The 14,312-nt window shown below is 37.6% G+C and overlaps 1 protein-coding gene across 1 annotated transcript in view; it reads left to right on the top strand.

The window, feature by feature from the left end:
* The window catches only part of SLC2A9 (solute carrier family 2 member 9), a gene marked incomplete at both ends in the record, with an annotated part of 76,375 nt that overhangs the window by 38,924 nt on the left and 23,139 nt on the right, over positions 1-14,312 (top strand). Inside the window, 3 exons of the mRNA XM_084204275.1 lie at positions 1,969-2,079; positions 10,114-10,215; positions 12,738-12,813. Coding sequence (XP_084060401.1) covers positions 1,969-2,079; positions 10,114-10,215; positions 12,738-12,813 — 289 coding nt within the window. The remainder of the gene's footprint in view (positions 1-1,968; positions 2,080-10,113; positions 10,216-12,737; positions 12,814-14,312) is intronic.

The following is a 14,312-nucleotide window of genomic DNA, read 5'->3' as shown; positions in this document are numbered from 1 at the left end:
AGTAAACAGACTGTTCAAATAATGAAGCACATTGCCTATAAGAAAAGATCACAGCTAAATTTTCAGGGCAAATGGAAGAGTTTTGTGACTTCAAGGATACTTAATAGTGAATGGAAATTGTCCAGTATTCTGTGGCAGAACAAAACCACACTCTTACGGCTTCAGTGAGGGTGTGGGTAGATAGTCAGGCATCTCCAGTCCAAAATGGATGCCAGAGTTACTTAAAAGTGTCATTGGATGACCACTTTCTGAAAATATGCCTCAGAAAAACTGTCTTTGTCAGGAAACCTGTGTGTTGAGTTGGCTATTTCAAGCTTTCCTTTTTTATTATTACTCTATCTCTCCTCTCATGCAGCGTCACCAAGCATGAAAAAAAAATATTCACACAAAAATTGTGTTCTGAAATGGATTATTTAAATAGTTGTTAGTAACAGTTAATAGGAAAACCAAGACAATTAAGAGAGAGGTCAAGAGAAATAGCTGGACCACTTGGCTTTCCTGGCTGATGCTGCTCAGGTCATCTGAAGCTCCAAGGTGAGAGGACAGTCCAGGTGTGTCAGATACTGGTGAACCTGGGTCTTGGTTTGCCTGAGTGCATCTGAACCAACCTGCTGGATCTGAGGCAGCATCAGCCAGGCTTTCCTGGCAGTGAAGGCTCCTTCTAACTCATTTGCTTTGTCTGTAGTGCCCTGTTAGTCAGTCTGGTCTTTTCCACAACTACCATCTGGACAGGGCATATGGGAAAGTTGTGATTCCTTCAGGCGAGAATCTCAGGTCATTCTCCAGGGAAATTGCCAGCTGGCAGATTTCTGTAATCATCCTGCTGGTACCTGAGAACACTTGTTTCTTTTTAAGGATTTTACTTAAGATAAAAATTTGTTTTGCTTTAAACACTACCTTTGTTTATTTCCACACGGAACAGAAATCATGGTTACTGTTTTCAAGTATAAAAAAAATACCAGACAGCCTGATCTAAACTTACATAAATGATTTCCTATTAGTCTCTTTTACTCTGTTAACATTTACCTGATACATATATACCATAATAAACCTATTTATCCTCCACCATTTTATCTCAGTTCTAAAGAAGTCACAAAACTATGGTGAAGTTTCACTGGTGAGTGTTATTATTTTTCATATCAAGGAATAGTACACTGTATGACATCCTGCTCTAAGGGAGTCTTTCCCAAAGTGGGAAGTTGATGTGAATGAGACCCTGATGCTTACCAGACTTGCTGTTTTAGAATATTGCCACTATATATTCTCTGCCTGGATATTGTCACTGCTGGATATGGTTTTAATGACTAAACATGATTGATTCCTTCTAAGTCATACAACCTGTATTTCTGTCCTTTAGTGACAGCTACTTTGAGCCTCTGATTAAAAGAGCATATTACTTTTCCCCAAGCAACTCTAATCTTAAAAGTATTTTTTCTTTCTGTGGATAATAAAGAGAGACTGGGGGGATGGCTTGACTGCAGAAATCCATACTCCAGTAAGGTTAAAGCAGAAATAACACCTCACTCCTTCTGTCCAAAAAAGGAGCAGCTTCTTCAGTGCCTCACGGCATCTCTTTCTTGTTCTCTCCTCTGTTGTTACATGCTATTGAAGTATTCCATAAAGCTACACAAACCTGCTTTGTAAGCCACATGAAACCTATTTGTATCCTGTTGTTCAAGCTTAAAGTGAGTTTCTTTGATTTACTCCTAAAGTGAATTAGGCTAAATTGAGTTGAAGCTGATTGTAATTCTGCCTGGGTCTGCAAGTGGAACTACAGCAGTGTTGTGCCTAATCCACCTGGAATTTGCACTTTCCCTACATCTGTTGTTCTGTTTGGCCCTCAGTGACTTGGGAGTGCTCAGAGTTTTAAGAAGTCCCACCTCCAGCAGATTAGATGGTTGGACTGAATACCAATATAGTGTAGTTCAACCTATAAGGATTAATAACTAATTTTATTCTCTGATGCAGATCTGGTACTACACAAACAACATCTTTAGTGAATCTGGGATCAATCGTGAAACAATCCCTTATGTTACACTGAGTACTGGTGCTGTTGAGACTCTGGCTGCTGTTTTTTCTGTAAGTATGGTTATGAAAATCCATTAGCATGCTTGATATTTTAATATTATTAGATTTTATTTTCTTATACAGCCTAAAATATAAAAGGAATAGTATGTTGATTAAGTGTAATGGTTGATAATGCAATTAAAAATATTATTTCTAATTTTAATCCTAAACCAAATTGTTTTCTTGGAATATTTTTTTAAGATGCTCTTAAATTTTAGATCCACCAAAGGAGCAGAAAAAGTTGGTATGTTCTGCAGTGTTCTGTGTATATGAAGAGGAAGAAGGCAGAAACAGCAAGGGCCAAAGTATATTAAGTGGTGACTATAAATTAGCTCACCTGGCAGAACAACCTTACCTGGCGGAGGTTTATTCACATCTCAGTCCTCTCGTGTGCCTGCTGGGCAGCTGTGGTGCTGTTTGGAGAAAGCTGCAGGTGTTCATTGTGGCTGGCAGGAACAGCCACCCAGGGAGGTGGGAAGGGCAGCCTGCTACAACAAGGGAGTCCCATGTGGTGTTCAACTCTGCTGCCTTACTCAGCACAAACAGGCATCCTTTCCTAATACAGGAGCTCCAGAGCAGGTCCTTTGCTCTGCTCTGAATGTAGAGGGAGATGTTAACAGAAAAACTAATCCATGCACAGAAAAGGACTAGGGAAAAATACTCTAAATGAGCAAATTAAAACTTCAAGTTTTAGTAGGTGATTACACAATTAATTGCTAAAGGAAATACATTTATGTTTGCACTGCAATAGACAAGAAGCAATGGGAGAAGTTTTTGAATGGAAAGCTGCTAACAAGCCAGTAGTCCTTTCTTTGTTAGAATTTTTTCTTCATATATTCTATACCAACTCTACTTGAACAATACTGAACGCAGCAGCATTTTTAAATGTCAGAAGAAGGGTTTTGAAAAAAGAGTCCTTTTCAGTGGCAGAGTAACTGCCTGTGACCTACAAAATGTTAAACTAAATCCAGCCATCAGGTATGATTTCTTATAGTCTAGGACATAAGGATTCTACAGGGTCACAAATAACCTTCTGATGTTTGTGAATGTCCACAAATCTGTTTTTTTGCTTTTTTTTTTTAATTAAAGAGACTTTTATTTTATGATTCATTTTAATAGGTAGAAATAGAAAAATATGGAAGTGCTTACCTCTTACAGTTTCTTTGTGATACTGCACACATGGTTCTTTGTTTAAGATATATGGAAAAATAATAATGATAATTCTACCACTGATTTAGGTGAAGAATGCACCTCTTTTATGTGAAAACAGATGATAATTACATGGAGATGATTCCATGATATTAAAGCCATTCTATAAATAGGGTCTATTATTTTTCAATTCCTTCTGTGCTGTCAGTTTGTGGGGCTTCTTCAGAGCACACTCTTCACACATAATAAGGTGGATGGGTGTGCTTTGGCTCCTGGTATGTGTTTTAACTTTCTGTACTCAAGAGGAGGTTTTCTTAATAATTTTTCTGTTAATGCTACCTGCTGTGCCTCTGGAAATGCTAATGTACCAATATACCTATTCCCTTCCAATTTCTCAGGTCAGGACACACTGGTTTTTAGCTTTAATTTTATTTCCTTAATCTTTATAAATGTTTCATTTCTGTTGTTTGAAGGAACAACAACATGAATTTTGATTTTTCCACTGAAGATTTTGCAGCTTCTTTATTTGAGCAAGTTCCCATCGAGTTTTCATGCCTAGTGATAAGGACAGGGGATTCCTCCCACTCCCAACCTCTCCCAATTCCTCCTTTTGACATTTTTTTAAAAATCTCTTTCACAGTCTTAAATGTTAAGCCAGGTGCATGCCTTTCACACTATTCAGGGAAGAAACAGAGGAAAACAAGAAGAGAACTCAATTGTCCTGTTGTTTTTTAATATGTTTTGTTTGCTAGCAGAAATCAGATTTTACTCACAATGAACTCTAGGATTTCAGTAAAGGTAAACAGTTATAGAGGTATAGTTTCTGTCCTCTTGAATAAAATAGCAATTGGAAATTTCCACTAGAAATCATGTACCATCAGTGATCATTTTGCATAAATTAGGTGGTCATGAGATTGAGCCTCAGTAAGAATACTCGGGTATTGATGATCTCCATTGATGGGACCCTTACAAATGCCAAAGGAAAACAGTGAAATAGAGATGTATTTCATGGAGAAGAAAAGTAATATTGAGGAGATAAAATACTGAAACTGTGAAAATTTCTGAAAGGTATCCCTTTGATTCATCTCTTGGGAGCATCAGCCCCACAACAGTAATAATGTTGATGTAGTCCATGAGGAAAGACAATTAGTGTTCTATCCTTTTCATAGCTCTGTGTTGCCTCAGATCCCTTGATATGCCCACTTGTAACATGATTTGCCTACAGCTCCATCCCTCCTCCTCTCCAGCAAAAGCCATATAAACAAGACGTTGAGAGATGAAAACATTCATCATAATTTTCCTTTCATTCACATAATTTGGCTGCAACTTCCACTTACACCAACTCTTCCTAATTTACTTCATTAAATGTGTATAGCATTGCATACCTGATGCCCTGGCTTCTCTCTGGGGAGACAATATAAATTTTCTGTATATTTTTTGGTTAATGATAGAGAATTCCATCCATTGTACTTAACACAGATTTGATTAGAGGGCAGATTTGATTTTAGACTGGCTAGACTATTACTTTTTAGTGGGGTGCCCATTAAATTCAGTTTGTTTCTGAAGTTTTGTGTCCTCTTGAATGAAATACTGATTTACTGCTCCTAGACATGTTACAGAAGTAAGTTACCTAACCTGATGTAATTATTTGAAGCAGGATGGAATATACCTAAATAATTCCCTGTGTTTATCTGAAGTCTGTTCTATAAATTCTAAAGTAAGGGCATACCACAAACTTTGTGTTTCCTAAGTTTTAGTAAGTCAGGTTAACTTCAGTTGTTGTCTTACTCTTAGTGGGCAAAGAGAACAATTTTCCAGTGCCTTTCTTTAGCACAGCAGCAGGGTGAATGGAAGGGGAAACAGAAGGAAATATCTGAAAAGATTCCTTCCCTCCTCCATGAAGCCAGCCTAGAATAAAAGGGAATGTTATTCAAATGAAGCATCCCACATCCAAATTTGCCATCTGTGGCACCAAATTTGGTTTTCTTCTAGTGTTCACAGAAAGAGTCTAGATGTGACTATATTGAGAAGACTGTGCCCTAAGTATTTCCCACAGGATGATGCATGAAGGTGTTACTAAAAGCCTGTGACAGAGACAAGCTGTCTGAAGTCTGGAATGAGTTAAAATACATTGCAGGACTAGACCACAAAAGAATGTAGGAAATCCTTTGCAGTATCACACAGAAGTCAGGGAAGCCAGCCTTCTTTAGCAAGATGATTTTAATGTGCTTTAGGATGTGATGAGAAAGGGCTCTTAGACGCCTTCTTTGTTTCTTTTACTGTTAATAGATCTCACTGTAGAAGGAAATATTCCCTGCTCAGGGCATGGCACATCTTAAATAAAGGGTATTCCAGACACTTCCATAGGCGTTCTCATCTTCAACACATTTCCTTCATGGTTTCCACTGGATGATGCAAGATATCTCCACCGAAACTCTGAGTCCACTGTGGTCAGAGGAGAAGGAAATATGTTCCAATAACACTCAGTCATAGAAAGTGGAAAAAAATGAGGTGACAAATACAAGAATCTCGAGGGTTCCTAGGAAGTTCTGTTAAAATCTGATCTTTAGTAAGAATTTTAATGCAGTCCCCTGTGACATTGTTCACACTAAGTCAAAACAAGCCTTCACAAACCCACAATTTCCAGTCAGATGTAAGTAGACAGGACAAGAATGGGGCAAACATGGCATTTCCCCCTATTTCTCCCCTAACCCTGACAAGCTGTTGCTCAAGGATTACCAGAATTTGAAGGCGATTTCTTGGTCTGTAGTAGCCCAGATAGAGACAGCAGTAGAAAGGAGATTGGTCAAGCAGTGTCTCAGGTCATGGTGTTTGTCAAAGGCCAGAGGCATTTGGACATATTTTCTCTGCAGGGTGGGCTGCAGAGAGAGACTGGGTTAATGCACACTGCCTTAGCCCACAAGTGATCAACAGGATTGCTTTTAGGTAAAGACATTATTCCTCTTTAATTGTTTTAATGCACATGGACTTTTGAATAGATGGGCACTGAATGTGTTGAAGTAACTGTGTAGTGCCTTCCAGAAGAAAAAGTTTCATCAGGAAGGTCTGCCTTACAACACCACTCCTAAGGCCCAAGGTGTGCATGCTTAAAGGCTGCATTTGTGTAAAACAAATTCTTTTGTAGGAGATATTCAGAAATTGAAAGTTTTAAAGATGTATCTCCTGCTGCTGAGGATTAAAAGCATTGGATTTGAGTAATTCTTTTATCAATCTATTCAGGATGATCTGCATCAGGGCATTCAAATACCATAATTAGAAAATAAGGCATCAGCCACAACAAGTTGTCACAGATCAAGGCTGAGATCTAGTCTGGCTTTTATAGCATAAACCTGATAGCTTAACACTTTCAACAACTGAATCATCACTAGAAGGAGCTTTGCTTCAGCAATATCTACAATTTACTGAAGTGACAGAATAGGAATAAGGAAATGAATGGTTTTGTGCTGCCCTAGGGGCTGTTGCCAAGCCCTGCTGAGGCAAAGGTGGCTGGCTAAGATAAGTCCTTGCATGGCCTGTGTCCTGGCTGTGCTGGTCTTGGCAGGTGTCGAGTATGGAGAACAACTTTAAAATTTCACTGCCAAGTGAAACTGATTAAGGATGCCTTACTGCAAAATACTTCAGACTGAGCTTAGAAATGCAGCAATCAATTCCATGCTTTACTGAGAGTAATCTTTAGACAGGTATCTGCAGAAGATGTATAAGATCTTTTTGTGGCTTTAATGCAGATACAGGCAAATAGACGTGAGAACCTTGCAGACAGACATTTCTTTAAGGCTTGTGCTTATGTGGTGAAAGTTAATGCTAGGCCTCTAAATTCCAGTTTAGGTACTTAAATACAACAGCCCCTTTTTTTTGTTTTAAAATTAATAATTCATACTAATTCAAACTAATGGATATACATCAAAGTATGAATCAAACTCCCCCAATTTATAATTCTCACTCTGCTGTTCCTCTCCTTTTCCTGGATACATTGTGTCATAGAGTGATATAAATGAGGTTATCCATTTTAATCCTGGTATTTAAAATGGAAATAACACAGTGTTAACTTGCCATGTTAAGTCTGAGTCTAGTCACAGAGTCTTACTCAGACCTTTATCCAAAATACATGAGAAAGAAAGTGTGGCTATTCTTGACATTAACTTATAGAGCAAACTTCTTCACAGAGCTGAGACATCAAGAAAACCTGACTGGGTTTGCTGAGTATAATTCAGGGCCAGGATACAAGCAGGGAATAGTATGCAACGACCTGCTACTTGGACTGCAGGACTTGCTTGCACATTCACTTTATCCAAGGAAGCTTGTCGGATCTATTTTAATGCACTCTGCTTTCATTATGTCAGCCCTGGTATCTGCAGCTGACTCAAGTGAAAAGGTTGACATTTGCTTCTTTAACTTTATTCACAAGTGTTTCCTGACAGACAGAAGTAAGTTATGTGAGCTGGTAATGTAGTTTGTATATCAGTTGTCTCTTTATCACGAAACATTTGTGTTGTGAGAATTTTAGATGCGATATTTTTTACACATTTTCAGTCATTTCAGCTGCGCTAACCATCATGGCTGGGTATAGGTTTCTACAAATGCATGTTTATGATCCCACAGAAACAAGCATCAGCCTACACAGCCTGGCACATAACTCAGGTGTTATCACAGAAACCAGTTCTAATGTTCTTCTGTTGTCTGCTCTTGAGCATGCACTGGATTTCTTGTTATTTCATTTACTCTACTGTACAGCATACTTTGATCTCCTATAGATCTTCAGTAGGTAACAGTTACCAGTACATAGCAGTGGAGCTTTCAGAACTATAAATACTTGGAAACTGGTGAATCATCTTCCACTTCTTATGAGTCATAAGCATCTTAGTGGGTTTTGCAAGTGAACAAGTTTTGGATTTGTATGATCATAACTAAAAAATTAAGTTGTTGTCTGTTTACAACCTCAAAACCAGCATTGCTTTCACCAGGAAACCTTGCTGTTAAGGAAGACCAAGTCCAAACTGTCCTTCCTTACTGGAATTTGTTTTGCTTTGACTTTTACAAGTCAAAACTATATATCACATTTTCCCATGTTTTTTATGAGAGACATCTATAAAGTTTTTCCTCTAAGAGAAGCATCATCCCTGACCCTGGTTTAATACAAAACTCCCCAGCTGTGTAACACCAAGATGGCTTGATCACGACCATCAATCCACCATTGACAAAAATAAGAGAAATAGCACAGCATGTCAAATTACATGTGCAACATTTATTGCTGAACAGATAATACACTCCAAATTACATGTGAAACATCTGTTGCAGAAGTCTCTTGCAGAAATTGTAGAAGATGGATCTTGCAGACCTATCAAATATGTTTTTAGCCCTCAAAGCCATTAAAGCTGTCTCTTGGTTCAGTGTCTGTGGGGTCATGTGTGTTTGCAAGATGGATTCATTGATCATAATGAGGTACAACTGCCATCTTGTAGAGGTTTTGACAGTGGAGCAGTTGCAGTTTTGAAACATTTGGACCTCATAAGACCTTATTAATATCAGTGCAGGTCTTCTTAAAATTCCATAATTCTATTATGGAAGTGGTGCAAATTGTCCAAATTAATATATTTCACCATTTAAAGAAATAAAGAATGAAAAATGTTGCCACAGAGTTGTTTTTGGTGATCTGCAGCACCACAGAGCATATCTCTGGTGAGGAAGTTCAGCTCAGGGTGCAACATCAACGAGTGTTTAGGACAGACAAGCCTGCCTTAAAGTCCACTGGTGAACTCCAGACTGAGGGAGAAGCACTTGCCTCTAAAGGCATTTCATCTGTGGGTGTCTCTGTACTTTGCTTTGACACATTTCATTTAGATGCTGGCAGTGGAGTGATGTGTCTTGTTTCCCAGGATTAAGGGTCTTACTCCAGATTTCATCTTAGTTGCCCATTTTGTTTTTCCCTCAAAGGATGTGCAGAAGGTGGCATTCAGTCACCAGTCAATAATGATAATGGCAAACAGTTTTGTGATTCTCACTTTAACTTATTTGAAGTGGTACATTTTAATCTTCATAAAATGCTCTTATTTTTCTTATAAGAAAGCCAAGTGTAATTAGTAATTTTAGTGGTTACCAACATGAAAAGTACATCAGCTGTTATGACAAAATACGTATTAGCCTATTTTAATGAGTCAGACTAGCAGAGTTGCAAGTTACAGCTTTTTAAGAAATTTTTCATTGTGTTTTTTTCTCTAGCAGATAAGTATTCAGATTTTGTGATTTATATTCAGATGTTAAACAAATTCAAAATGAGTGTATCTGCACAACTATCAGTGTGAAAATCACTTGTCTGAGCAAAATTTTCTGCTGCATGGATTTCTTTTGCTTGGATACTCTAATTACACTAATTATCCAAAATGAAAACTAAATGCTTATTCTACATTTGAGAAAGAAATAAATTTAAATTTTCATTTAATTAAGATGTAATTTATGCTAAAAAGATTTAAATCTCAAATTTTAAACGTCTTAAGCTTAAATTCAGAGAGATGTTGAAATTAGGAAACAGTCAAAATGCAAAAGCAAGAGACTATAATTCACTTCAACATAGAGACATTTAAAAATTATGTATTGTAAGAACATTGTCATGGAAATTTAGTGCATATTTCTAAGCCATTCAAACAATGAACAATTTTTTCAGTGGTCTTAGGTAAGGATCCCATACTGACTCGTTCTTTCAAACACGTTAAATGTTGTAAATATAACTGCGAGCACAATTATGAATGTCATAGCTTATGAACAGTGTAAAATCAATTCATGGTTGAGTTTGGATCTTCATATTTAATAGGAGAACATATTTGTGATCCAAGTTTTTCAGTGTTTTCTCAAGAGGGTCAAATGCCACCTTGTGTTTTCCAGGGCTTGGTCATTGAGCGGCTTGGGCGCAGGCCTCTCCTCATCGGGGGCTTTGGGCTGATGATCGTCTTCTTCGCAGTGCTCACTGTCTCCCTGACCTTACAGGTAACTCCAGGGGAAATATGGATTTTTACTCTCTCATTTACCTGTTTTAAGCATGTTTGATACTGCTTTGTCTCGACATTCCTGCGCGAGCCAATCCTTTTAATCAGCTTGGCATGAGGAGGGGAAGGTCTCACACTGATTTATGAATCTGTTTGCTCCAAAGCTTTTGCATTAAAAAAGCTATAGGGACATTCAGACTCCTTAATTCAAAGATTTATGCATATGATGAACTATTATGAAGACAATTTTACCCGCAGCTGAATAAACAGTTTACCCACATTTTGTGGGTGTATCTTTGTAATTCACTCTCTCCGAATGTAATTCACTCTCTCTCACACTCTTTCTTTCATGTTTTATATGTCATTCATATTTTAGGTTTAGAATTTTTTTAGTGAAAAATTTCCACGCTTGATGTCTGTTTCAAGTTACTTTTCTGGTATTTGTAATATACATAGGCAATATAAAAAGGCAATATAAAGCCTTATCCTTTGGAGAACATTTGGCCTTAAAAGAAAGATGGGAATAGACTTTTTAGCAGGGCTTTTTGTGACAGGACAAGGGGCAATAATTTTAAACTGAACCAGGTCAATTTAGATTAGATATAAGAAAGAAGTGTTTTGCAATGAGGGTGGTAAAGTGTTGGAACAGGTTGTCCAGAGGAATGGTTGGTGCCCCATCTCTGGAAACACTCATGGCTAGGCTGGACAGGCCCTGAACAAACTGATTTGGTTGAAGATGTCTCTGCTCATTGCAGGGGGATTGGAACTAGATGAGCTTTAAAGGTCTCTTTCAATCCATATCTCTTTATGATGATATGGCTCTAAGTTATCAGATGTTATTAGCTCTCAATTCCCCAGATGTTTCAAATTATCATATTTTATTTACTAAACCAGTTAAAACTCTGGCCCTGCAGAATTTTCCTCGTTTGGTTCCATCTATGTAATAATGTGGTTTGTTTATGTTCCTGAAGACTTTAGAGAAGTAAAACTGACATTTGCAATGGCATGGGTTTGGGTGTTTTCCTGCTGTGGTCAAAACCTTCCTGGTTTTGATTCCTGTGTGGAGCCATTAATCTGACTTCCAAATCTTGTTTCTTGTTTCAAGAGAGTCAGTAGGTCAGGTTGACTGGCAGGTCTGTGTCACACCACTGCAGTTTTGTTTATTTTATTTGATTTACCTCTATGTACACCACAATAAAGCTTTACTTCACACACCTGCCAGGACAGCTGTAAGACAGTTCTCCTCCTGAAAAGAGATGCTATTGCATATTTTGTATGCTAATTTTGTATGCTAAATTCCCTTCCAGATCTTTTAAAGCCAAACTGGGGGTGTGAGCACCTTCAGCTATTTAAAATCCCTTTCAGTTTTACCTCCTTTCAAAAGGAAAATCTTTTCAATCTGCAAAGTATTAGAGATTTGCTTTGAACAACGGATCATGGTACAAATAGGCATAATCTCAGAGAAATTTATACCTACTCCATATTTGCACCTTCTCTTTCTCAGAGACTCTGGATTTGCTTCCAGACAAGAACCCTAGATTGTGTAATTTTGATAGATCTACAACCCTTTTTGTTAATGTTAATGTCCAGGAGACCATGGTTTCCACATAACTAAGGAAATAGCCCAGGCTAGAAGAGAAAAAACATCAGAAAATTCGGCCTTTCCTTAACACTGAAAAAATAATTACTTCCTTTAACAAGGATATTTTTACAGCACCACTCGAGGTGGTGATACAACACTTACATGTATCTTAACAAACTTTTCAAAAATAGCAAAATTCTAATAAAAATATCATTCACACTTTGCTGCAGTGAAACTCCACCTGTTGGAGAGAGAAAGAAATGGGCATCCGTGGGTTTTTCTCATCTATTGGTATTGGAACCAAACATTCACATACATGATTAAGAAACAGTGTCCTGCAAGCTCCACAGGAATTGCTCTTCATATTTCAAGTTCCTGATATTTAGAGGTCTCAGTAGAGAAAAATCTACTTAGAAATAGAGGAAAGATAGTATATAAGGCCTTCCTTGTCTGCAAAATCAGATTATAGCTGAAAAGCCCTGGCCTGTTGCTTTCCCATGCTTTGCCAAGGTTCAGATCCCTGACTGTCCTACCAAATGTCAGTCTGTCATGCACAGTCATCAGCCAAACCTTTGACTGGTGAACTTTGGAGCTCTATGGGCCATCCTAGATCCTCTTTTCAAACATGACTGAAATACCTGAGGTGGATGGAGGTGCTGAAGTGTTGTGTTTCAGGTTGGCTTGTAATCTTTTAGAGTTTTGACTCTGTGGTACATTGCTTGTCTAGTGCTTCTCTTCAAGGATTTCACAGAAACCAAGGCCTTTAAATACAAATCATCTAAAAGTCCTACAGAAATGCTGTGATTTTTCTAAAGTAACCCCAGGCTGAATTCTGAAATAGATCAAGAATCATGGAAAACACTATCTATTATCTGCAAATTTTTAAAAAGTACTTGCGATATGTTCAATATATCTAAAATGAATGTCTTTTATCCACCCAGAACACAGTGCATTGGCTTCCTTACCTCAGTATATTTTGTATCCTTGCAATCATTGCATCGTTCTGCATTGGACCAGGTATGTCTATACCTATTTTTTCGTGTGTCTTTGTACATCTGAGGACAGGTATTTTTGCACTGGCATTATGCTAGCAAATCAGTTGTGCAGAACTCTACCTTGGGCAGTAAACCAGAAAGTAAGACTTTTGTTCCCTTGAGCTTTTGGAGGTTTTTTAATGCACTATTTATTGCCTCTTTGTAAGGAGTTTGACATTAAACATTAATCAGCTGTTTATACATCTTCACCACTGAAGTGCTCTAATTGATTGATTGTGGTTTATTTGGGGAAGAGTTTCTGATGTTTGATGTGACTCTAATGAAATACTGCTGTAATTCCATCGATCCTCTTTTGAAAAGCTGAGAAAAAAAAGATGCTGCTTTAGAGAAAAATGGGGAGAAGACCAAGATATTTCTTTTACCCTTGTTTCTGGGAAAAGAGTTTGTCAATAATTTCTGTGCAAAATACTGTGAAAATACTGGGAAAAAAAAGAGCAAAGCCTTTGTCCTTTTGTAAGGTCAAATCTCAGGTTCAGCTAAGTCCACTGTACTGCTGACATATGTTACTTAGACTGAGATCTGGGGGGGGGGTGTTAAAGAACTCTGTGGAATAGAACTTTTCTTGAATTTTAAATACCTTAGGAATGTCAAATGTTGACTTGAAATTTCTTTAAAACTTCCCTTCTGGTGTTTTATGCGGCTTGAGCTGTTAAGTGCAGCTAATTGCCGTGTCTACCATTGGGGTTTTTTAAAATCTCGGTTGAAACAAACTGAACTTTTTTCCCTATTACAGATATGTTCCACCAATTTTTAGAACTTGCAAATCAAGGTGCTCCTCCTTATTATATTTCCAGCATATTAATATTAACCCTCTGCTTTTCTTCTTCACCTCACCATTCTTCAAAATGGGTTCTAGAGCTCTTCATTTAGATTCTTTCTCTTTACTGGTGTTACTCATGATTTTTGCTGCACTTCACAATCTCTTTGGAACAAAGTGTCTGCAGATACATCCAGGGCAAAGAGCTATTGTTAGAAATTGCTTGCTTGCTTTCCACAGAAATTCATTAAAATTAAAGCTTCTGTTGTAGTTTTCACTGTGCTCAGTGCTGTTAAATCCAAAGAGCATTAATAGAGTACCAGCAGCTACCTAGTTGGCCTCTCCACCTCTCCTCTGTGTGCTCAAACATTTGTCATATCTGACAATAGTGGGAATATCTGGGTAGCACTTAACATTGAATTGCTTTTAATGAAAATCTTGGTAATTGACTCTTCAGCTGTTGAGAAGAAGCCATGAAGAATCATATTCTGATATCTCTGCAAATCAATAGTAATATTTTAGCTGACTTTGATGGGGGCTGATTTATCTTCAATGAAACTTCTCTGTTCTCCTTAGAAGAGCTAATGAGATCTGAAGTACTTTATTTCCTTTAAGTTGAGCAACTTCCATTATTAGCAATATTTTGAGATGATTGAATAAGAAGAGAGCATATATTTTTTTTCTGAACAAAGAAATCATTACCA

This window comes from Fringilla coelebs, assembly GCF_963513975.1.
Source record: "Fringilla coelebs genome assembly, chromosome: 4".
NCBI classification, from domain to species: Eukaryota; Metazoa; Chordata; class Aves; order Passeriformes; family Fringillidae; genus Fringilla; species Fringilla coelebs.
This window is presented reverse-complemented; position numbering and strand designations above follow the sequence as displayed.